Source organism: Hemitrygon akajei, chromosome 4 (assembly GCF_048418815.1).
Source record: "Hemitrygon akajei chromosome 4, sHemAka1.3, whole genome shotgun sequence".
In the NCBI taxonomy this organism is placed as follows: domain Eukaryota; kingdom Metazoa; phylum Chordata; class Chondrichthyes; order Myliobatiformes; family Dasyatidae; genus Hemitrygon; species Hemitrygon akajei.
The window spans coordinates 81,439,373-81,465,237 of record NC_133127.1 but is presented as its reverse complement, the minus strand read 5'-3'; the positions used below and the strand labels follow the sequence as shown (position 1 = coordinate 81,465,237).

Below are 25,865 nucleotides of genomic sequence, written 5' to 3'. Positions count from 1 at the left end.
CAGCATACAGTGCCTCGCTGATACTGCGCGCATGCGCCTCGTTGACACGCTGACCATCCGTTCTACCTGGTCGCATACGATCGGTGGTCGGGCTGGGTAGACGATGACAACGTTTTCATCAGATTTGATTAGATGTGGAAGAATAGAATTAGATGGGAAAGACAGGCAAGCTCCTTTAATAAGCGTCGACTGTTTATTCATTCCCATAGATGCTGCCTGTCCTGGCGTGTTCCTCCAGCATTTTGTATTTGTTGCTTTGGATTTACAGCATCTGCAGACTTGCTCGTGTTTCTGATTTGAAACTCTTTTGTATGTGTAATGTCTAGAATCAGGTTTATTATCACCGGCATCTGACGTGAAATTTGTTAACTTAGCAGCAGTTCAATGCAATACATAATCTAGCAGAGAGAAAAATGATAATAAAGTAAAACATAATAAACAAGCAAATCAATTACGTATTTTGAATAGATTTTTTAAATGTGCAAAAACAGAAATACGGTATATTAAAAAAAGTGAAGTAGTGTCCAAAGCTTCAATGTCCATTTAAGAATCGGATGGCAGAGGGGGAGAAGCTGTTCCTGAATCACTGAATGTGTACCTTCAGGCTTCTGTATCTCCTACCTGATAGTAACAGTGAGAAAAGGACATGCCCTGGGTGCTGGAGGTCCTTAATAATGGACGCTGCCTTTCTGAGATACCGCTCCCCAAAGATGTCCTGGGTACTTTGTAGGCTAGTGCCCAAGATGAAGCTGACTAGATTTATAACCTTCTACAGCTTCTTTCAGTCCTGTGCAGTATGTAGTCCCTCCATACCAGACAGGGATGCAGCCTGTCAGCAAATCAGACTATACAGCCAAAGGGAAAAACTGATAAACACAAGGTTCTACAGATGCTGGAAATCTTGAGCAACACACACATATACAAAATGCTGAAAGAACTCAGCAGGTCAGATACTATCTGTGGAAGAGAATAAACAGTCGACGTTTTGGGTTGACCCTTCATCAGGACTGAAAAGGAAGGGGACAGGGGCTAGAATAAGGTGATAGTGGGAGGGAAAGGAGTACAAGCTGGCTGGTGATAGGAGAAACCTGGTGAGGGTTGAAGTATGAAGCTGGAACGTGATAAGTGGAAGAGGTAAAGGGCTGAAGAAGAAGAAATTTGATAGAGGACAGGGGACCATGGAAGAAAGAGGAGGGATACCAGAGGGAGGTGAAGGGCAGGTAAGAAGATAAGGGGTAAGAGCAGATGCAGAATGGGGAATGGAAAAGGAAGGGAGAGGGGGTGAAATTGCCAAAAGTTAGGAAAATAAATGTTCAAGCCATCAGCTTGGAGGCTACTTAGAAGTGTTGGCCTCATTGTGGCAGTAGGGGAGTGTCGGTATGAGAGTGGGGAGTCGAACTGAAAAGGAAACCCTGCCTTTCGCAAAGGATGGAGTGAAGCTGCTTGATGAAACAGCCCCTGATCTACATCAGATTCCACCGATGTAGAGGAGGCAGCACAGGGAGCACTGGATACAGTAGATGACCCCGACAGACTCACACAGGTGATGTGTCACTTTACCTGGCAGGATCTTTGAGACTCCAAATTATTGTACCTTCAGAACTGTGAAGTTGTTATAGACCGTTATTGTGAAAGTGTATTTATTTGCAATATAGGTTTATAAAAGGGAAAATGAATGTTTTGTACATATACAGTTTTATGGTACATTAATCTAAAGGCGGGGTAAGTGTAATGTATAAATCAAATCTTTTAGAGCAATGACCACCTCCCACCCTTAGTTAGAACCATAGAACATTACAGCACAGAAACAGGCCTTTTGGCCCTTCTTGGCTGTGCCGAACCATTTTTCTGCCTAGTCCCACTGACCTGCACCTGGACCATATCCCTCATACACCTCTCATCCATGTAGCTGTCCAAGTTTTTCTTAAATATTACAAGTGAGTCCGCATTTACCACTTCATCTGGCAGCTCATTCCACACTCCCACCACTCTCTGTGTGAAGAAGCCCCCACCCCCAATATTCCCTTTAAACTTTTTCCCCTTCACCCTTAACCCATGTCTCTGGTTTTTTTCTTCCCCTAACGTCAGTAGACAAAGCCTGTTTGCATTCACTCTGTCTATACCCATCATAATTTTATATACCTCTATCGAATCTCCCCTCATTCTTCTACGCTTCAGGCAATAAAGTCCTAACCTATTCAACCTTTCTCTGTAACTCAGTTTCTCAAGTCCTAGCAATGTCCTTGTAAATAGTTCTACGATTTGATCTGTTGTCTATGCACAGACACACCAAGACTCACTTTCAAGGACTCTACAACTCATGTTCTCAGTATTATTTACATTTTTTAAATTATTTGCATGATTTGGTTTCTCATGCACATTGGTAGCTTGTTTGTCTGTCAGTCTTTGTGTACAGCTTTTTCATGATTTCTATTATATTTCTTTATTTTCCTGTTAACTGCTCACACAATGAATGTCGTAGTATATGGTGACATACAGTAAACATATTTTGACAATAAATTTACTTTGAAAATTTGAAACCCAGCTGAAGTGCAACTAATCTGGTGCCCAAAACACCCAGAAACACTGTATGTTAAACCACGGTCCATTATACAGTACATGTATTTTCATACTAATTTGGGAGTAGGGTAGAATTACTTTAAGCAAAAATAAGTTTCCTTGGCACGCTGCTAGAAGCTTTATCACCTATGACCTCGTTCCAGCAATCCAGGAACATTCAGTAATAAGATCATTGAGGGGTGAGAAACTTCTGACCTGCGTTTCTCTCCAGTCACATGGGAGGACCAAACATTATAAGTCCTCAATAATTCTGGGAGCCAGTTATATAAAGGGAAAACCATATTGCCACTACAGGCTCTGATGTAGCCCATTGACATTCCAGGGGTAAATGAACTGGTATTCTAGTGGTTTGTTTCTCACAGCTAAATTATACATAATTCCTGTTATCCAAACAGATCAATTGCTTGAAGTTTTAAACCAGCAAAAGATGCCTTGGTCCATTTAAAGCTTTCTGGTCTTTTAGGAGGAATTACCAAGAAGAAACTACAGTAAAATTGTTAATCTGGCACACTTAGGAACTTAGTTGCTGCCAGATTGGCAAATTACCCAGACTGTTGGATGTTATTCCATATCCCAACACTTTTAATCCATTTTTTGGTTTCTGTTAGTAAAATATATTTTCCAGTGAACACAGTTAAATTCTAAGGGAGTGCAGGAGTTGGGACTCCATTGTTCTCACAGGGAGTGCAGGACCTAGCGTGTTTGAAGAGTGCAAGTGAACGAGAATGCTGTAAGCAGATGCCAAACCACTGGAATTTCTAACCATAGCAGAGCAGATTATTGGATTTGTATTCATGACATAACATTACTGACAAGCACATTGAGGTCCAGGAGTATATATGCTGCAGGACACAGATTAAGTGCTATTGATGTAAAGGACCTTGAGGGAAAGCTGTGGGTGGCATAAATCTCTTGCACACAATATATTAGAGGATATAACTAAAAAGTATACAAACTATACATCTTGTAATCCTAATTAGCAGAATATGCTGCAACCAGGTCTGGACATAACCATGGTGAGAGAAAGGTTAACATTACAGGCAGATGAATAGAATATAGAACAGTACAAGCCACCTGGCTCACAACGTTGTACTGCCCAATATAAACCTACTCCATGATCAGTTTAACACAGCCCATAACCCTCCATTTTTCTTACATTGTGCCTGTCTAAGAATATTAAATATCCCTATTGTATTGGCCTGTACCATCACTCTGTTGTAAACAAACCTACCTGGCATCTCCCCCAAACTTTTTCCACTCACCTTAGATAGATGTCCTCTAGTATTGGTCATTGGCACCCTGGGAAAATGTGCTGGCTGTCCACTCAATCTGTGTCTCTCATAATCTTACACACCTCTATCAAGTCACTTCTCATCCTCTGTCGCTCCAAAGAGGAAAGTCCGAGCTTGCTCAACCTTTCCTCACAAGACAGAATCAGAATTATTATCACCACCATGTGTCGTGAAATTTAACTTAGCAGCAGCAGTTCAATGCAATACATAGTATTGAAGAAGAAAAAAATAATAAAATAATAATAATAAATACATAAATCAACTACAGTATACATATGTTGAATAGATTAAAATATCATGCAAAAACAGAAATAATATATATTTAAAAAGTGAGGTAGTGTTCATGGGGTCAATATCCACTAAGGAATCAGATGGCGGAGGGGAAGAACCTGTTCATGAATTGCTGGGTGTGGCATTCAGGCTTCTGTACTCCCTTTCTGATGTTAACAGTTAGAAAAGGGCATGCCCTGGGTACTGGAGGTACTTAATAATAGACGCTGCCGTTCTGAGACACCGCTCCCTGAAGATGTCCTGGGTACTTTGTAGACTAGTACCAAGATAGAGCTAACTAAGCTTACAACCCTCTGCAGCTTCTTTTGGTTCTGTGCGGTAACCCCCCCCCCCCCCCACTTATTCACTAAACCTGATGAGAGAATGTCAGGGTGCAGACATTCTCTCATCCTGGTAAATCTCCACTGCACGCTCTCTAAACCTTCCACATCCTTCCCATAATTAGATGACCAAAACTGAGCAAATATCCAAGTGTGGTCTAATCAAAGTTTTGTAGAGCTGCAACATTATCTTACAGATCATAAACTCAATCCCCCTGACTAATGAAGCCAACGCACCATATGCCTTCTTTGCCACCCTATCAACTTCTGCGGCAGCTTTAAGGGATTAATGGACTTGGACCCCAAGATCACTCTGTTCCTCACACAGTCAAAAACCCTGTCATTAAAACTGCACTGTGCCTTCAAGTTTGCTTTTCCAGAATGTATCACTTGACACTTTTCCAGACTGAAATCCATCTGCCACTTCTCCGTCCAAGTCTAATCAAAGTTCAAAGTAAATTTATTATCACTGTATACTACCCCCAGATTCATATTCTTGCAGGAATTCACAGTAAATACAAAGAAGCACAATAAAATCAATGAAAAACCACACACAAGATGGACAAACAACCAATGTGCAAGAAAAACAAACAAAATAATAATAGAGATGAATATTGAGAACATGAGATGCAGTGTCCTTATAGATTGTGGGAATAGTTCTTTTTTGGGATTAGTCAAGTTGAATTAAGTTATCCCCTCTGGTTGAGGATTAATAACTGTTTCTGAACCTGATGGTTTAGGTCCTGAGGCTCCTGTACTTTCTTTCTGATGATAGCAGCAAGAAGAGAGTATGGCCTGGATGGTGGGGATCTTTGATGAGACAGCTCTCCTTGTGGATGTGCTCAGTGGTGGGGAGAACTTTACCCGTGATGGATTGGGCTGTATCCACCACTTTTTGTAAGCTTTTCTGTTGAAGGGTATTTGTGTTTCTATATTAGGCTGCGAGGCAAGAGTCGGTATGCTCTCCATCACGCATCTATAGAAGTTTGTCAAAGCTTTAGATGACCTGCCAAATTTTTGCAAACTTCTAGTAGAGGAGCTACAGAGCTTTCTTTGTAATGGCACTTACATGCTGAACCCAGGATAGATCCTCTGAAGTGATAATGCAAACAATTTAAAGTTGTTGACCCTCTCCACCTCTAATCCCCTGATGAGGACTGCCTCATAGACCTCCAGTTTTCTCCTCTTGTAGTCAGTAATCAACTCTTTGGTTTTGCTGATATTGAGTGAGAGGTTGTTGTTGTGGCAACATTCATCCAGATTTTTAATCTCCCTCCCACGTGCTGATTCGTCACCACCTTTGATTCTGTCAACGACAGTAGTGTCATCAGCAAATGTAAATATGGCATTGGAGCTGTGCTTAGCCTTACAGTCATAAGTATAAATAAAGTGAGTAGAGCAGGGGACTAAGCACACAGCCTTGTGGTGCACCTGTGCTAATGGTGATTGCGGAGGAGATGTTGTTGCTAACCCAAACTGACTGGGGTCTGTAAGTGAGGAAAACAAGGATCCAGTTGCACAAAGTATTATTGAGGTCTAGGTCCTGAATCTTATTGATTAGTTTTGAGGGGATGATAGTATTGAATACAGAACTGTTGACAATGAAGAGGTTTGAAGAGCCAATGAAATGGCATCTGCTGTTGCAATGGTAGAGTTGCAATGCTGTTGCAACTCCTCTGGCAGGAGTTGATATGTTTCATCACCAACCTCTCAAAGCACTTCATCACAATGGATGTAATTGCTACTGGACAATAGTTATTGAAGCAGGTTACCACATTCTTCTTGGTCAATAATCAAAGAATGACCAAAAATAGGTCATTGAGGTCAAGAGTAGCCTTCTCAGGTCCCCTTCTAGCTCTCCTACTTCCTTTTTTAAGCTTCTTGGCTACCTTATAATCCTCAAAAGCTCTGAATGTTTTTGCTTCCTAAACCTTAAGTATGTTTCCTTCTTCCTCTTGACTAAATGTTCCACAAATGGTTTTTAGCCTATCATTCTTTCCCCATCTCAGTGGAACAAACCTATCCAGAACCCCATGGGAGTGGTGGCCTATACTATCTCCATATCTCTGCTGTGTATTTCCCTAGGATATCTGTTCTGAATTTACACTCAATTTCTGCCTAATACCGTCATAGTTACCCCTACCCAATTAAATACTTGCCCATTATCATCTGCTTCTGTGCTAAATGTCAGGGAGTTATGGTCACCATTTGCAAAATGCTCACCCATAGAAAGGGCCATCTAAACCTTTTACACTAGAGGTGCCAATCAATATTAGGGAAGTTTTAGTCAACCATGGCAACCACCCTGTTACTTTTCCAAAATCTGCCTGTTATTTGCTCCTTGGTGTCATGGTGTGTATCGGGAGATCTATAGATTACTCCCAAAAGAGTGATTGCTTCCTTCCTGTTTCTGACATCCATACAGCCTCCCCTTTTGCAGCTGTGATACCATACCTGATTAGCAATGGCACACTGTCCCACCCCTCTTTTTTAACCTCCCTCCCTATCCCCTTTGGAGTATCAAAACCCTGGAACATCAAGCAGCTATTCCTACCCTTGTGACAGTTAAGTCTCTGTAATGGTCACATCATAATTTCATGTACCAATCCATGTTTAAGTTTGTCACCTTTATTCTTAATACTTCCCACATTTAATACATTTCAGTTCATCCAACTGACTGCATTTATGCCCTTCCTCATTGCATCTACTTTTATTATCACCAGCAGGTGTCATGAAATTTGTTAACAGCAGCAGAAGTTCAATGCAATGCATAATATTGAAGAAGGAAAAATAATAAAATTATAATAAGTAAATCAATTACAGTATATGTATATAGATTAAAAATTGTGCAAAAAACAGAATATATATTTAAAGAAAGTGAGGTAGTGTCCAAGGGTTCAATGTCCATTTAGGAAATCAGACGGCGGGGGAAGAAGCTGTTCCTGAATCGCTGAGTGTGTGCCTTCAGGCTTCAATACCTCCTACCTGATGGTAACAGTGAGAAAAGAGCATGCCCTGGGTACTGAAGGTTCTAATAATGGACACTGTCTTTCTGAAACACCACTCCTAGAAGATGTCTTGGGTACATTGCAGGCTAGTACCCAAGATGGAGCAGACTAAATCTATAACCCTCTGCAGCTTCTTTTGGTCCTGTGTAGTAGCCCCCCTCCCCCACACCAGACAGTAATGCAGCCTGTCAGAATGCTCTCCATGGTACATCTATATAAGTTTTTGAATGTATTTGTTGACATACCAAATCTCTTCAAACTCCTAATTAAGTAGTCACTGTCTTGCTTTCTTTATAACTGCACCGATACGTTGGGACCAGGTTAGGTCCTCAGAGATCCTGACACCCAGCAACTTGAAGCTGCTCACTCTCTCCACTTCTGATCCCTCTATGAGGATTGGTATATGTTTCTTCATCTTACCCTTCCTTAAGTCCACAATCAGCTCTTTAGCCTTACTGACATTGAGCGCCAGGTTGCTGCGGCACCATTCCACTGGTTGGCATATCTCATTCCTGTACGCCCTCTCATCTCCATCTGAGATTCTACCAACAATGGTTGTATCATCAGCAAATTTATAGATGGTATTTGAGCTATACCTAGCAACACAGTCATGGGTATAGAGAGTAGAGCAGTGGGCTAAGCACACATCCAAGGTGCACCAGTGTTGTCAGTGAGGAGGAGATGTTATCACCAATCCGCACAGATAGTGGTGATCCGATTAGTAAGTCAAGGATCCAATTGCAGAGGGAGGTACAGAGGCCCAGGTTCTGTAACTTCACAATTAGGATTGTGGGAATGATGGGTACTAAATGCTGAGCTAGTTGATGAATAGCATCCTTACATAGGTGTTTGTGTTGACCACGTGGTCTAAGGCTGTGTGAAGAGCCATTAAGATTGCATCTGCTGTTGACCTATTGCTATGGGTCCAGGTCCTTGCTGAGGCAGGAGTTCAGTCTAGTCATGACCAACCTCTCAAAGCATTTCATCACTGTAGATGTGAGTGCTACTGGGTGATAGTCATTAAGGCTACTCACATTATTCTTCTTAGGCACTGGTATTAATTGTTGCTTTTTTGAAGCAAGTGGGAACTTAAGCCCGTAGCAGTGAGAGGTTGAAAATGTCCTTGAATACTCCCGCCAGTTGGTTGGCACAGGTTTTCAGAGCCTTACTAGATACTCCATTAGGACCTTCTGCCTTGCAAGGATTCATCCTCTTTAAAGACAGTCTAACATCAACCTCTGAGACAGAGATCACAGGGTCAATGGGTGCAGCAGGGATCTTCACAGCTGTAGTTATATTCTCCCTTTCAAAGCTGGCATAGAAGGCTTTGAGTTGATCTGGTAGTGAAGCATCACTTCCATTTATGCTATTGGGTTTCGCTTTGTACAAAGTAATGTCTTGCAAACCTTGTTGTCGTACATCCCATGTCCCCTCCAACCTCGTACAAAATTGTCTCTTCACCCTTGAAATAGCCCTCTGCAAATCATACCTGGTTTTCTGGTATAGACCTGGGTTACCAGACTTGAATGCCACAGATCTAGCCTTCAGCAGATGACATACCTCTTGGTTCATCCACAGCTTTTGGTTTCGAATGTACAGTAAGTCTTTGTAGGCACACACTCATCCACACAGGTTTTAATGAAGCTGGTAACAACTGCAGCATACTCATTCAGATTCGAAGATGAATCCCTGATTACAGTCCAGTCCACTGATTCAAAGCAGTCCTATAAACGCACCTGTGCTTCCCTTGTCCAACTGCTCCATCATCTGACAACACTCGGCTAACTACCCCTCTGCTAATCTAGTTTAAATCCTTTCCAGCAGCTCTATCAAATCTGCCCACGAGGATATAGGTCCCTCTCAAGTTCAGGTGTACTCTATTCCTTTTGTGTATGTTATATCTTCATCAAAGATTCACAAATTTGAAACCCTGCCCTCTGCACCAACTCTTCAGCCACATCTGTCTAGTCGTATTTTATTTTTACCCTCACTAGTGCTTGGGACAAGCAGCAATCCAGAGATAAATACACAAGATTCAGCTTTTGAGCTTTCTTACCAACTCCCTACATTCTTCAGGACCTCATCCCTCTTCCTATTTATGTTGCTGGCACCAATGTGTACCATGACTTCTAGCTGCTCACCCTCCCTCTAAAGAATTTGTGGACTCGATCCAAGACGTCTCCCTGACCCTGGCAACTGTGAATTTTGTTCCTGTCCACAGAATCTTCTGACCAATGAATTCCCTATCACTATCACTCTCCTCTTTCCTTCTGAATCACAGAGCCAGACTCAGTGCTAGAGACCTAGCCACTGCAGCTCTCTCCTGGTAGGTCATCCCCCTGCAGTATCCAAAGTTAATCAGAGGGAACAGTCACAAAGGTACTCTGCACTGACTGACTCCTTTCCTCTCCTGACAATGACCCAGCTACCAGCATCCTGTAACCTAGATGTGAATGCCTCCCTGTAACTCCTGTGTATCAACCCCTCAGCCTCCTGAAAGATCCTTAGTTCATCTAGATCTAACTCTTTCAATCTTTGAGAACTACCTAGTTCTGATACAAAGTGAAAAGGATGGTTGTCCAAAGTTGTTGGATGAAATATCAAGTCCTGAGAATTATAGCTTGCCCAGTCAGAAGTCAAGATGCTGCTCTCCTACTGGAAGTGAACGAGACAAGAGAATTGCAAAGGGGAAGCTCAATGTCAGGTATCCTAGAAAGCAGCTGCATTTTTGTTTAAACAACATCATGAACATCAAATGCTAGTATGTACACATTAACCACTGCTTCGTTAAGCAATATATGGCTCACTGACTGGTGGGCAGAGGTACTGAAAGAAAGGGGATATACTTTAGTGAATTTGGAAGAGCCAAGGAGATGTAATAGAAACAGTCCTCATAGAATGCTGAAAGAGTGTGTGACTGGTGGTGTTACTATCACTTTGAAAGTGGTAGACATTAAGGATAATGTAATGAATGCAGAATTTTGTGGGATGGAAGGACAGGACAAAGGAAACTCAATTCTTGTCCTGTATGAAGAAGGCCACGAGAGCAATAGAGGGGAAGATATTCCCGATATGGATGATACCCTTGTGAACACTGATAAAGAGGAAACCATAGTTATAAAAAAATGGAAAATATTAGAAGCCCTATTATGCATTTTTGTTTTGTCTCTTCCCTTTTTCATTCAACTCCTCCTGGTTGTGATTTACAAATTTTAAGCACCTTCTCATAGATGGCACAAAGAGATCTAATTCAGTCCTTTTGGTTATCACTCAATCTAAGTTGTTCCTTTTGTTCTTCCCTTAAATAAACCTTGTCTGTTGAAAGTTTCACTCTGAAATGTCAACTGTTTCTGTCAACACAGACACTGCTTAATCTACTGAGTTTTCATCAATTTTTGCTTTTATACAAGATGCCATGGTCTGTGATAAGCTTTACAGAAAGATCTAATTAGAAATGTACCAATTGTAAATATGCAACATACTTCTGATTATTTGAAAACCATACTGAATGTATATATTCTCTATAATGAACTAATTAATTTTGTAAAATGTCTACCAAGGTGAAAGTATGCATTACATTGTCAGCTGCATTAAATACTTCGCTTCTGTGTATGTGGAAAATCTGGGCTCAGGACTTTCTAATTCTAGATTACAAACACCATACAAAAGAAGAACTGAATGTGAAGACAAAAGGCAAATATAAACATACCAATGAAAGTTTGAACTTTAATTATTCTCTGTTAAGCAGCAAGTAAAATAAATTAATATTACTATAATATTTATTACTTCTTGAAGCCAAATGTCACATTGAAGAAATGGTCTAGGGTAATGCACAGAATTTTTTTTATTGAAACATTTCATGCAATTTGATCACAGCACAACACGGTACTCAAGAATATCTCAAATTGTTGAGTGAAAAGTATGTTTATTTTGTACGTTATTTCTGCAAAACACTTCTTTGCTGTCTTCAAGTCTTTTGATTTCTGGGAACATCAATTTACATACTGGTCCATTGTGGATGGAGACATGAGCAACAAAGCAGAAGGTCAATCATATTACATGCTTACGAAAATAATGAACATGATTGAAATAGTTAGTCTGCAATATAATAGTACAAAAAGTGAAATCCTTTCATTGATGTAATTTAGTGAACTGAATCAGCTAAACTAGTCCCATTTATATGTAAAATAGCTGAAATGAAGATAAATAAATCCATAAATAATGCAAGACTTGCCCTTTTACCATTAGAATCTTGATATATCTTAGACTATTATGAAACTTCAAGTTCTCAATTAGTTTCAACGTTGATCTAAATCGAAAGGCTAAACCACCTGAGCAAAATAATCAGTATATGACATTTTGTCAGTAGGAGGGTGAATAGAAAGGGCGTAAATGATGGAAAAATCTTAATATACAGATGACAACACAACCATGCTTCAGCTGACAGTCACTTATTGAGCACCAGGGCAGATACAATAACTTCAGCCAATAAGCCTTGGCTCTCAGCTGGCTGAAGATTCTGCACTGTAGCGCAAACATCTTACTGATAAATACCACGAGCAGTACACTGACTTAGTTCATGTGGGCAATCTACTCATACCATTAGTTTCTCGAATGTCATTTTTGCTGACACTCATTAACCCTTCAACAAAATACATTTGATGTTTCCTAATGGTACTAACAAGCCTCAGCAAAAGCCGTAGCTCACAGTAAGCAAACAAACAGCCCATGTGTGATGATCACAAGGCAAAAGAAACACAAAGTCATACTTATTTAATGAAGTCTTAACAGGTTCAACCAGAGTTGTTCCTATAAAAGTTAGGGTAAGAAACTCGCATCTCTTTAAGTTGGGCTGGCTTCCCATGATCAATGGTATGAAAATCTGAGTTCACAGAATAATCTCATGAATAGTGACCGAGGCACATGGGTATCAAAAAGATATCCCTAGCTGGAGGAGACTTTTTGAAACCAGTACGTTTAGAAGGAACACTTTTTGTACTGGTTTGTTTACAAGGAAGCTCCAAAACACTAATCTATAGAGGAGTAAGACTTAGAAAAGCAAACTCCATCACAAACTATACAGCACCTATCTCAATACCCAAAGACACTGAGAAGACTACTGTGCTATAACAATGTTCTGGCAACCACCAGAACCTGTGACCCAACACTATTTGTCCCCTTAAGAAATGAAAACAGTTATACAGCCTGCTGAATAACATTTTAAGAAATATATCTAACAATGACAAAAATTCTGCAGTTGATTGACATCAAAGCACAGCAGAGATGACTCCATCCTTGAAACCACATGGGGAATGTAGATATGGATCTCCAAACACAAACAGAAAATTCCTCCTAACAATCTGCAGAATTTGTGCCAATACCTTGTCCAAAATGTTGGAAAGTGGTTCTGTTTTATTCTGTGTAGGTGAAGTACTTTACACATGAATGTTGATTCACTGCAGAGTTTTCAACTATCTTTTAGAATGCTTTCATTTTTTTGCAGCACGCTTGTATTATATCACTAAATAATGGTAAATTCAACCATTACAACATTTGTAGTGCAAAGTTATGTGGTTTATTGTAATATTTTGAGCATGTAATCATGGTGAAATTTCCTATTATAAACCATGCACCAATGAACATTCATCAAATATGCTTTTGTTTAAAAAAATCCAGTCATGGCCTCTCATTGCTCCTATGTCTTGTGAGATTATTTTGCACAGGTCTGGGAACAAGGTGACAATCTATACAATCTTGCTTAGGAAAACCCAATTTTTCCCTTGTATAATTCCCTCAATCCCACCCAGCATGCACACAAAAAGTAGATAGTAAACTAAAGATAGTTAGATAAAATATTTAAACAAATAAATCAAAATACTTGCAAATCTGGGTTAGTTGATAAAAGTCAATGTCTTCAAAGATAGAATTTTAGAGATACGTTACCATATAGAATTTGTTGTGGTGCAATTCTCAAATTTGTTACAAAACGTCAAAGGAGACATGTACTTTAAAAATAATGGCAAAAAATTACATGATTTCTAGTAAAGGACTTGTGATCCTCAAAACAAATGTTGATTCCCAATTCCACAGCACAACAGCAAAAGTCTGTGTAAAAGTGCATATACAAGAACTGAAAAGAATCGGGCATTATTTATAAAACAAGCTATCTGGAAAACTACAATGTATTGCAAACATCCAGCCAACTTTAACCAATAAAACTGGAAGATGTACAAGACTATCTTTATCATTGTATAAATAGCTAACTTGTTGGTATCCACTGATCAGCTACTCAGAGGATTTATAGAAATATCTCACTGCTTCTCTTCAAAGAGAAATTAGCACATAAAAGGTGACAAAGCCAGAATAAGGTATACACTACAAATCTTGCTTACCAAAATTGTGTTTTAAAAAAAACGTTTAATTAACAACCTCAAAACTAATGCTTAGCTACTAGTAACTGAACAGTAGCTTTATAGACTTGAAAAAGTACACATTATACAGTATGTAATGGTTAAAAATACTGAATTCACCAAACAGCACAGGTCACATTGCCCACTTACCCACTTCTTCTACTATCAAATTTGAAGTCCCAAAAAATTGAAATGAGGACAAATGTAACAATTTTAAATCTCATCATATCTGTGCATCCATACACACCTTGGAAATCCACTGCAAATTAAATCATAACTTGACACTCTTCTGATTTAATTTTTTTTTTTAAAGTTGACGTCAGCACTTAAGACAGAGCTGCACACAAGGCTCATTTTGTCCACTTCCACATTTGTACTTTAGATTTAAAGTGACCTAATGTATAGAAGATTTGCAAGTCATCCATGCAATATACCTTCAATTTTAACATACCAACTGTGCAGCAATTGTGCTACAATGAATGAAAAAAAGATGTTGCATCTCTTTTTTGCCCACAAACTAGCATTTAAAAACATCAGTTAACATTCAAGAGAATTATCTATGCTTGGTCACCTTTCATCATTTTAGCATTCTAAAATCATAATCTATACAAGCTCTTCAGATTAGGCAGAAGTGGAATACTACAGTGTAAACTGAACACTTTCACAAGAACAGCAGTATACTAAAAAGACTGATCATCTTTCTCCAACAATTGGTCACAAAAGGTCAAGTAACTTCCAGATTCCCATTCATTACAGTCCAGAATGTACCCACTTTATTAGTCCTTCACGATATTACAAACTCCAGAAAATCAACACAAAGATTTATGAGCACTATGAGGCAGCATAACAAGCACTGTTATGACACAGAGGAGATAGGATTATGTGGGGAACCCATCTGGGTGAGAACTTTATCCAGCCACTGCAGAGGACCATGCAAATGAATCTCAATCCAGCAAGGGGTACTTGTTACATCCTGTCGATGATACTCAGCTCCCCAACCCTAAAAGTGCAACAAAAGCAAAATTCATTTTACTACTAAAATATTCAAATACACATAAAATATTTCTTTAACCAAGACAGCAAACAATTGTTAGGTTAGATATGTGATAAAATTCATTATCAATGTGCTAACACACTGCAAAAAGCGGTCTGTCAGCCTAGTGAGTCTGCCCTAGCTATGGAGCACCTACCTACACTAATCCCGTAACAACCCATTTTCTCCTCATATCTCCATCACCTTCTCTCTCAGTTTTCCTATTAGCCACCTATACCAGGAGCAATTTTGGTAGCCAATTAACTTACACCCAGGTATGTATAAGAAAACCAAAATACTCAGTAAAATGTAGTCACATGGAGAACATGCATAGCACTCAAGGCTAGATTCAAACCTGGCAATCCTAAAGCTGAACAGCAACAGCACTAACTGCTGCTCCACCCAGCTTATCCCAATTTCAGATTAGGTTCTGTATGTATTCTTGGTCAAACACAACCTCTCAGTATGTAGAGCCTGGAGTAGCTACTCATCGTGATGTCATTTTAACAAGCCAAGTTCTAGTCTATGTTGCAGAGGATAGAAGTGACGTAATGTAGCTACTGCCAGGACTGAGAATTCCCAACATTGCAAAATAAATTGGATAAGCTTGGTTTCTTGTCTTTTTAGCAAAGGATGCTTCAGAACTATTTAATACAATCATTCCTACAGTTCTGATTGAAAAGCTCCAGAACCTGGGTCTCTGTAACTGGATTCTCAACTTCCTAACTGGTAGACCACAATCTGTGTGGATCAAAGACAACATCTACACGTCACTGACAATCAAAACTGGTGCATCTCATAGATGGGTGCTTAGCCCACTGCTCTACTCTCTCTACACACACGACTGTGTGGCTAGGCACAGTTCAAATGCCATCTATAAATCTGCTGAAGATACAACCATTTTTGACAGAATTTCAGACAGTGATAAGAGGGTGTGAAGGAGTGAGGTATATCACCCGTTAGTTGAGTGGTGTGATCGCAACAATCTTGCACTCAACATCAGTAAACCAAAGAACTGATTATGGACTTCAGAAAGGGTAAGATGAGAAAACACACACCGGTCCTATTAGAGGGATCAGAAGTAGAAAGAGTGACCAATTTCAAATACTTGGGTGTCAATATCTATGAAGATCTAACCTGGATCCAACATATTGATGCTGCTACAAAGATGACAGCAGCTATATTTCATTCGGAGTTTAAGGAGATTTGGGTATGTCACCCAAAAACACTCGAAAATTTCTACAGGTGGAGAGCATTCTAACTAGCTGCATCATGGTCTGGTATGGGGAGGGCTACTGCAAAGCATTGAAGTAAGCTGTAGAGAGTTGAAAACTTAAATCAGCTCCATCATGAGAACTAGCCTCTGTAGGGTCCAGGATATCTTCAAGTAGCAATGCCTCAAAAAGGCGGCATCCATCATTAAGGAGGTACAGAAGTGTGAAGGCATACACTCAACAATTCAGGAACAGCTTCTTCCCCTCTGCCGATTTCTGAATGGACACTGAACCAATGAACCTTACTTTTTAAATTATTTCTGTTTTGCACCATTTTCAATTTAACTAAATATATATCTGTGTATGTGTGTATGTATATATTTACTGTAATTCAGTTCTTCCCTATTATTATGTATGCATTGCGCTGCTGCTGCAAAGTCAACAAATTTCACGACATATGCCAGTGACATTAAACCTAATTCTGATCTTAAATGCCTTCCTTCTATTTCAGTTTGAAGGGGATATGGACAGAAAAATTGTAGATGGAATTTAATCCTATCAAGTGTGAGGTGTATACTTTGGAAAGCTTCATTTAAAGGAAACGTATACAGTAAGTGATAGGACTCCCAATAACACTGATGTATACTGGGACGTTGGGGGCCAAGTCCATAGATCATTTAAAGTATAAGAGTCAGGAAATCATGTTGCAGTTATTTAAAACTTCAGTTAGGGTGTACTTGAAGGACTGTTCTGCAATTCTCGTCTCCCCATGACAGGAAAGATGTGGAAGCTTTGGAAAGGGTGCAGAAGAGGTTTACCAGAATGCTGTCTTGCACTAGAGGATATACAGTGGCATGCAAAAGTTTGGGCACCCCGGTCAAAATTTCTGTTACTGTGAATAGTTAAGTGAGTAGAAGATGAACTGATCTCCAAAAGTCATAAAGTTAAAGATGAAACATTCTTTTCAACATTTTAAGCAAGATTAGTGTATTATTTTTGTTTTGTGCAATTTTAGAGTGAAAACAAAGGAAAGGAGCACCATGCAAAAGCTTGGGCACTCCAAGAGATTTGAGTTCTCAGATAACTTTTACCAAGGTCTCAGACCTTAATTAGCTTGTTAGGGCTATGGCTTGTTCATAGTCATCGTTAGGAAAGGTCAGGTGATGGAAATTTCAAAGCTTTATAAATACCCTGACTCCTCAAACCTTGTTCCAACAATCAGCAGCCATGGGCTCCTCTAAGCAGCTGCCTAGCACTCTGAAAATTAAAATAAATGATGCCCACAAAGCAGGAGAAGGCTACAAGAAGGTAGCAAAGCTTTTTCAGGTAGCTGTTTCCTCAGTTTGTAATGTCATTAAGAAATGGCAGTTAACAGGCACGGTGGAGGTCAAGTTGAAGTCTGGAAGACCAAGAAAACTTTCCAAGAGAACTGCTTGTAGGATTGCTAGAAAGGCAAATCAAAACCCCCGTTTGACTGCAAAAGACCTTCAGAAGATTCAGAAGACCCTGGAGTGGTGGTGCACTGTTCTATTGTGCAGTGACACTTGCACAAATATGACCTTCATGGAAGAGTCATCAGAAGAAAACCTTTCCTGCGTCCTCACCACAAAATTCAGCGTCAGAAGTTTGAAAAATAACATCTAAACAAGCCTGATGCATTTTGGAAACAAGTCCTGTGGACTGATGAAGTTAAAATAGAACTTTTTGGCCGCAATGAGCAAAGGTATGTTTGGAGAAAAAAGGCTACAGAATTTCATGAAAAGAACACCTCTCCAACTGTTAAGCACGTGGGTGGGTCGATCATGCTTTGGGCTTGTATTGCAGCCAGTGGCACGGGGAACATTTCACTGGTAGAGGGAAGAATGAATTCAATTAAATACCAGCAAATTCTGGAAGCAAACATCACACCGTCTGTAAAAAAGCTGAAGGTGAAAAGAGGATGACTTCTACAATAGGATAATGATCCTAAACTCACCTCAAAATCAACAATGGACTACCTCAAGAGGCGCAAGCTGAAGGTTTTGCCATGGCCCTCACAGTCCCACGACCTAAACATCATCGAAAATCTGTGGATAGATCTCAAAAGAGCAGTGCATGCAAGATGGCCCAAGATGGTAAACCTCTTACCAGGATGCACCCTCTCTAAAGCCTCAACATCCTTCCTATAATGGGGTGACCAGAAATGCGGGGCATGCAATACCCCAGATGTGGCCCAACCAGAGTTTTATAAAGTTGCAAAGCAACCTCCTCACTTTTGAAGCCAATGTCCTGACTAATAAAAGCAAGCATTCTTAACTCCTTTAATGACCTGTGTAGTCACTTACAGGGAGCTAGGAGCTTGGATCCCAAGATCTCTCTGCTCAGCAACACTTTAAAGATCTTGCCCTTAACAGTGTACTGTCTTCTTGCAATTGCCCTACCGAGGTGCAACACCTCACATTTATCTGGGTTAAACTTCATCCGCCATTTCTACAACTGATTCTCTTATCTTTCTATCCTTTTTCTTCCTCTTAACAGGAATGTACCTTTCCTATACCTCTCCATGTACCTATCCAAGTACTTCTTAAATAACACTTAAATAACACAAGCACTTTCTCTGGCAGCTCATTTCATAGACCTGCCACCCTCTGAGTGGAAAAATTGTCCCTTATGTCCCTTTTAAATCTTTCCCTTCTCACTCTAAACCTTTGCCCTCTAGTTCTGGACTCCCCCATCCTGGGGAAAAAGCTATTATTATCCACTTTATCTACGCCTCTCAATTTTAAATACTTCTATAAGGTCACTCTTCATTCTCTAATGTTCCAAACAATAAAAACCTAGCCAGGCCAACCTCTCTCTCAATAATTCAGGCTTTCTAGTCCTGACAACATCCTTGAATATACAGTACAGGAATGGAGTGATATGGATCATGCACAGACAGAAAATAATTAGTTTAATTCAATATTGTGTCTGGGGCAGACTATGCAGCCAAAGAGCCTGTTCCTGTGCTGAACTATTCTGTGTTCCATCTGCTGATTCTAAAATCAAACAAATAACCCACTAATAGGATAAGGAATGTAATTGAGAATACGAATGTTAGTTCCTCCTGCATATACAACATCGTTTCATATACCAATGCTTTAGTTTATCCCAGTGTTCCTTTGAGGTAAAACGGCACTTTACAGAATGCCAAGAACATAACCAAGATGTTGGAGGGAGATGAGAAGAGAAAGAGATGAGAAAAAAGAACAAATCTTGCCTTAAATGAAGCATGTTATGAATGATAAATTATTCAAGTGCTAAAAAGGTACCCAACAACTAATTTTATGTAAGGAATAAAACCAAGTGATCAATCTAGCATGTGCAGCCTTCTGCAGTCTTAGCAAGATTACACATCATTGATTTGGGTATTTTGTTATATATTGATTTTACAGTAGACATTCAAAGGATGGAAAAGAATTGCATTCTCTGCTGTCTTAAAGCTAAAAATGTAAGGCGAATTATTAAGATAGAGGATTGGTTAGGAAGCATCGACAGAAAGTTGATACATACTTGAATCAGAAGGAGTAATATCTAACAAGGATAATATGTTATTACGATTAATTACTGTAATTAATGAATTAGCTAGCATAACAATGCCCTTTGTCTGGGTTTGCTAAATGATATAGAAGAGTATAGATAAGAACTTAGCATTAAAACGAGAGATATTGATATATAAATGGGTAGAGAAAAAATTGGCAGGCAACCATTAATAAGTATGAAGTTATCAATCTTGGACTGAAAAGATAGATATTTGAAATAGTGAAAAACTAGAGATAGAGTGAATCCAGATATTTACCATAGAAAGGTCACTAATATGGGAAAATGGCACAAAGTTTTAGAAAACTAATGAACTAGAGGTTGCAATTCAAAAGTCTGAAAACCTCTGAAATCTGAAGCTTTTCGAGCACTTGCACCTTACACAAACGGAAAATTCCACAAGGTGCCGGGAAGGTTCCCAGACAAAGTGCAGATCTCTACGCACTACAGACAGTCCTGAGAAGTGACTTCATATGTAATGAACAGAAGTTAAATGAAAAATAGAAAATAACTGCATAAAGCGAGAAATGAAGATCTCGATCGTGTATTGAAAGAGTGAATTCATCAGCATCACAGGGAACATATGCCTCTTAAGGGTATACTGATGATGAAACAAGCAAAGATCTACCATGACAAACTGAAAATTTAAAATAATTATGAATATACAATGTAGCAGGCTGGTTGTAGAAAATTAAGAAAAGGCAAGGCATTAATTTTTATAGATTAAAAATTTTTTAAAGATAAAGCATCTGCTGATCACAAAGCAGCAGAGAAATTCATTGATGAATCTGTGAAGATTGTTGCGGATGAAAATCTATCAGAACAAGTCTACGATACTGATTGTTTTTATAGCTTACATAAAACCTACAAAAACATACAATGAATTGTAACCTTTTAATCAAAACATGGCATTGTAGGCGGAGACTGAAAGCCTGTTGTTGCTTGTTGTTCAACAGCTGATTCAGGTATTCTCTCAATGCTGCCATGCTGCTTTTGTTACCCTGCAAGCATTATATTTTCATTATGTTGATGGTATGTAATGGTTTTTACTGTTATGTGTGATGAATGAGTGCAAATCAAATACAGCTTACTGGAAATGATGGTGATCCCATGCTATTACATTATATTATACCAAAATCTGAAATACATCTGGCCCAAAGCATTTCAGATTAACTTTTACAAATTTGCTACAGTTGTATAAAGCTCTAAGAGGCAAACCCAGAAGGGAAAAAATGCAGCACAAATTCATGAGGTTACAACTGCATTCATTTTGCAGACTTGGGGAGACAAATGTTTTACTAATGCTGAAATGGCTGAATGAATGTTATAACTTCCATGCTATAACCCAATCATAGAATTCAAAAATACAAAGTGTAATCAGGATAGTCAGGGGCGCAGTAAAGGCAGGGAAAGGAATACCCAGTTAAAGTGTATTTTATTTCAATGCTCAAAGTTTAACAGGTAGGGTAGACAAACTCAGAACATGGATTGATTCTCAGGACTGGGATGTAATAGCCATAACAGAAATGTGGCTGAAAGAAAGACAGTACTGGCAACTCAATATTCTAGGATACAGATGCTACAGGCTTGTGAGATACAGGTAAGGTGGGATTACTACCTTTTGGATAAGGGATGACCTATCAGTAGTATTTAGAAATGGCATTGTTGAAAGATCATCCAGTGAAATCATATGAGTAGAACTTAGAAACAACAAAGGGAGAGCCATTCTACTGGGACTGAATTATAGACACACCAATAGTCAGCAAAATATGGGGTTTATAGAGAAATTGCTCATATTTGTAGAACTGATAGGGTTATATTAGTGGGATATTTTCACTTCCCCAGTTTTAACTGGACTATCTTAAGTGTTAAGGGCATGTATGAGGTGAAATTTACGATACATGGCCCAGAATGTTTCCCGAGCCAACAATAGTTAGGGCCCTACTTAGGAGGGTACAATACCAGACCTCTTGGGCAGGGCAGATAACTAAAGTGATAGTCAGGGAGCACTTTGACTCTGATGACCATAATTCTATTAGTGATGGAAAAGGTTAGGACAGGTCCACGGGTTAGGGTCTAACACTGAAGCAGGACTAATTTTAGGGAAATCAGAGATTTCCCTAAACAGAGGTTGATTGGGTGAACCTTTTCCAAATAAATGGAACAAATGGCAAGTGGGAGGCTTTTAGAGTGTGATATCAAGTGTCCAGGGGCAGCTATTTCCATTAGGGTAACAAATTTAAGGAACTTTGGTTGACATGAGATATTGAAGCTCTGGTGAAGAAAAAGGGAGGGAACATACATTGGGTTTAAGTGGTTGGGGACGAGTGAATCTCTTGATTACTATAAAAGGATTAAGAAAAGATGAATCTGTCAGTTAAGACTACAAATTACATTAAAGTAAAAGGGCGACTCAGGAGAGAACAGGTCCTCGTATAGATCAGTAAAGAGGAGAAGGGTGGGATTTTTAATATATACCCTCTGCTTCCTGAGGAGAGTAACGATAGGTAAAGGAAACAAGTGGGGATGTTTTGGAGGACATTTGTATTAGCAGGAAGGAGGTATCTGCAGTTTTACAGCACATTAAGTTGGAAAAATGCTCAGGGTCTAACCAAGCGTGTCACTGGACTTTGTGGGAGACCATGGAGGAACTGCAGAGGCTATTAGGAGATACTTGCTTCATCATTAGTCACTGTTTAAGTTCCTGAAGTCTGGAAGGTAGCTACTGTTGTTGTATGGGTAGCAAGGGCTAACCATAGAACTACAATTGCTGAGTTTGACATCAGCAATGGGGAAGTTACTGGAGGGAATTCTGAGGGACAGGATCTGCCAGCATTTGGATAAATAAAAGAGTTAGTATGACAATGTGCATGGGAAGTTGTGCTTGATGGTTCTTTGAGTTGTTTGAAAACGTAACCAAAAAGTAGAACAGAATAAGGCAGTGGATGTCGTCTATTTGGACTTTAGCCCTTGACAAGGTCCTGTATGGTATAGGCTGTTCTGGAATGTTAAGTCCTATGGAATCTAAGGAGAGGTAGAAAGCACAGGGTGCTGGTTGTGGTTATTTCTCAGTTTGGAGGCTAGTGACTAGTAATATGCCACAGTTATCAGCATCGGAATCCTTGTTATTTATTAACTATATAAATTATATTTCGGTGCAGTAAAGGAGATTACAATGGCATGAGAGAAGAAATGGCTAAAGTTGACTGGAAAGGGACACTAGCAGGAAGGACAACAGAGCAACAATGGCTGGAGCTTCTGCAAAAACTGAGGGAAGTGCAAGAAAGATATATTCCAAATAAGAAGAAATTTTTGAATGGAAAAAGGACACTACCATGGCTGACAAGTGAAGTCAGAGCCAAAGTAAAAGCAAAAGAGAGGGCATACAAGGAAGCCAAAGCTAGTGGGAAGATAGAGGATTGGGAAGATTTAAAAAAACTTGCAGAAGGAAACTAAGAAGGGCATTAGGAAGAAAAAGATGAATTATGAAAGGACTGGTGACTAATATTAAAGAAGATACTAAAAGCTTTTGTAAGAATACAAAGGGTAAAAGAGAGTCAAGGGTAGATATAGGACCGATAGAAAATGATTCCGGAGATATTGTAATGAGAGATGCAGAGATGGCAGAGGAAATAAATGTGTATTTTACATCAGTCTTCAGTGGGAGACATCTGTAGTATGAGAGTGTCAGGGAAGTGAAGTATGTGCAGTGAAAATCTCCTGGACCTGATGGAATGCACCCTCAAGTTCTGAAGGAAGTAGCTGGAGAGACTGTGGAGGCACTAGCAATTATCTTTCAAAAATCAATAGATGCTGGCATTGTACTGGATGACTGGAAAATTGCAAATGTTACTTCACTATTTAAGAAGGGTGGGAGGCAGCAGAATTATAGACCTGTTAACCTGACATCAATTGTTGTAATCGATGGTTAGGGATGAGATTATGGAGTACCTGGAGGCAAATGACAAGACAGGCCAAAGCCAGCATGATTTCCTGAAAGGAAAATCCTGCCTGACAAACCTACTGCAATTTTTTGAGGAAATTACAAGCAAGGTAGACAAAGGAGATGTAGTAGATGTGGTGTACTTGGATTTTCAGAAGGCCTTTGACAAAGTGCCACACATGAGGCTGCTTAGCAAGATAAAAGCCCATGGAATTACAGGGAAGTTACTAGCATGGGTGGAGCATTGGCTGATCAGCAGAAAACAGAGAGTGGGAATAAAGGGATCCTATTCTGGCAGGCTGCTGGTTACCAGTGGATTTCCACAGGGGTCGGTGTTGGGACCGCTGCTTTTTACAACGCATGTCAATGATTTGGATTATGGGTTTAATGGATTTGTGGCTAAATTTGCTGATGATACAAAGTTAGGTGGAGCAGCGTGTAGTGTTGATGAAACAGGGAGCCTGCAGAGAGTCTTAGATAGTTTAGTAGAATGGGCAAAGAAGTGGCAAATGAAATACAATGTTGGAAAGTGTATGGTCATGCACTTTGGTGGAAGAAATAAATGGGCAGACTATTATTTAGATGGGGAGAGAATTCAAAATGCAGAGATGCAAAGGAACTTGGGAGTCCTTGTGCAGGATACCCTAAAGGTTAACCTCCAGGTTCAGTCGGTGATGAAGAAGGTGAATGCAATGTTAGCATTCATTTCTAGAGGTATAGAATATAAGAGAAGGATGTAATGTTGAGGTTCTATAAGGCATTCGTGAGACCACACAAGAGTATTGTGTGCAGTTTTGGGCTCCTTATTTTAGAAGGGATATACTGACATTGGAGAGAGTTTAGAGAAGATCCACAAGAATCATTCCAGGAATTAAAGGGTTACAATATGAGGAACATCTGGCAGCTCTTGGGTTGTATTCCCTGGAGTTTAGGAGAATGAAGGGGGATCTCAAAGAAACACTCCAAATGTTAAAAGGCCTGAAAAGATCAGATATGGCAAAGTTACTTCCCATGGTAGGGGAGTCTAGGACAAGAGGGAACAACTTCAGGATTGAAGGACGTCCATTTAGAACAGAGGTGTGGAGAAATTACTTTAGTCAAGAGAGTGGTAAATCTGTGGAATTTGTTGCCACGAGAAGCTGTGGAGGCCAAGCCATCGAAGGGTATGGGGAGAAGGCAGGGGAATGGGGATGACTGGGAAAATTGGATCAGCCTATGATTGAATGACGGAGCAGACGTGATGGGCCAAATGGCCTACTTCTGCTCCTATATCTTATGGTCTTACACGGATGGCAAATGCAAAGGCTTGATCAGTAAGCTTGCAGATGACAAAATTAGGAGTAACACCAGGGGGAATTTCTTTACTCGGAGAGTGGTAGCTGTGTGGAACGAGCTTCCAGTAGAAGTGGTAGAGGCAGGTTCAATATTGTCATTTAAAGTAAAACTGGATAGGTATATGGACAGGAAAGGAATGGAGGGTTATGGGCTGAGTGCAGGTTGGTGGGACTAGTGAGAGTAAGCGTTCGGTACAGACTAGAAGGGCCAAGATGGCCTGTTTCCCTGCTGTAAATGTTATATGGTTATAAGAGTGCAGAAAATATATATGAGATAAGTTGGCAAGTATAAAAAGCCTGAGTTATAGGAAGAGGCTGGCCAGACTAGTTCTTTACTCCTTGGAATGTAGGAGGTTTATAAAGTCATGGGGGCATATTTAAGGTGGATGGCAACAGTCTTTTCCCCAGGGTAGTGGAGAGCAAGACAAGGGGTAAAGGTTCAGTACAAGAGAGGAAAGATTTTAAAAGGTACTGCACGGGCAACTTTTTAAAGTAGAGGATTGTGAGTATAAGGAACAACCTGCCAGAAGCAGTTGAGGCAGGTACAATAATAGCATATAAACAGCATTTTGGATAAGTCAATGCAGAACTTGGAGGGATATGGGCTGAACTGAGGAAACTGAGACTAGAAGGGTGGTATGGATTTGTTGGGCCAAAGGGCCTGTAGTCATGCTGTATTATTCTACAAACAGTTCATTCAGTCCAGAGCATGACTCAATGAGCCCAATGATCCAAAACATCCTGGGGCAAGAAGTTTCACTTCAGCAGCATGAACGAACCATTACAATACAAATATACCAGTGTGAACACAGCCTCGTCTCATTCTATTTATTTCATTTTCCCGTTTTGCACTTAGTTACTTCCCTTTACTTATAAAACTAG

At 39.7% G+C, this 25,865-nt stretch overlaps 1 protein-coding gene across 1 annotated transcript in view; it reads right to left on the bottom strand.

Annotated features, from left to right (window-relative positions):
• Positions 1–11,317: 11,317 nt before the first annotated feature.
• Positions 11,318–25,865, bottom strand: part of smad1 (SMAD family member 1) — a 91,791-nt gene continuing 77,243 nt past the window's right edge. The window contains exon 7 of the mRNA XM_073042939.1: positions 11,318–14,901. Coding sequence (XP_072899040.1) covers positions 14,758–14,901 — 144 coding nt within the window. The 3' untranslated portion in view covers positions 11,318–14,757. The remainder of the gene's footprint in view (positions 14,902–25,865) is intronic.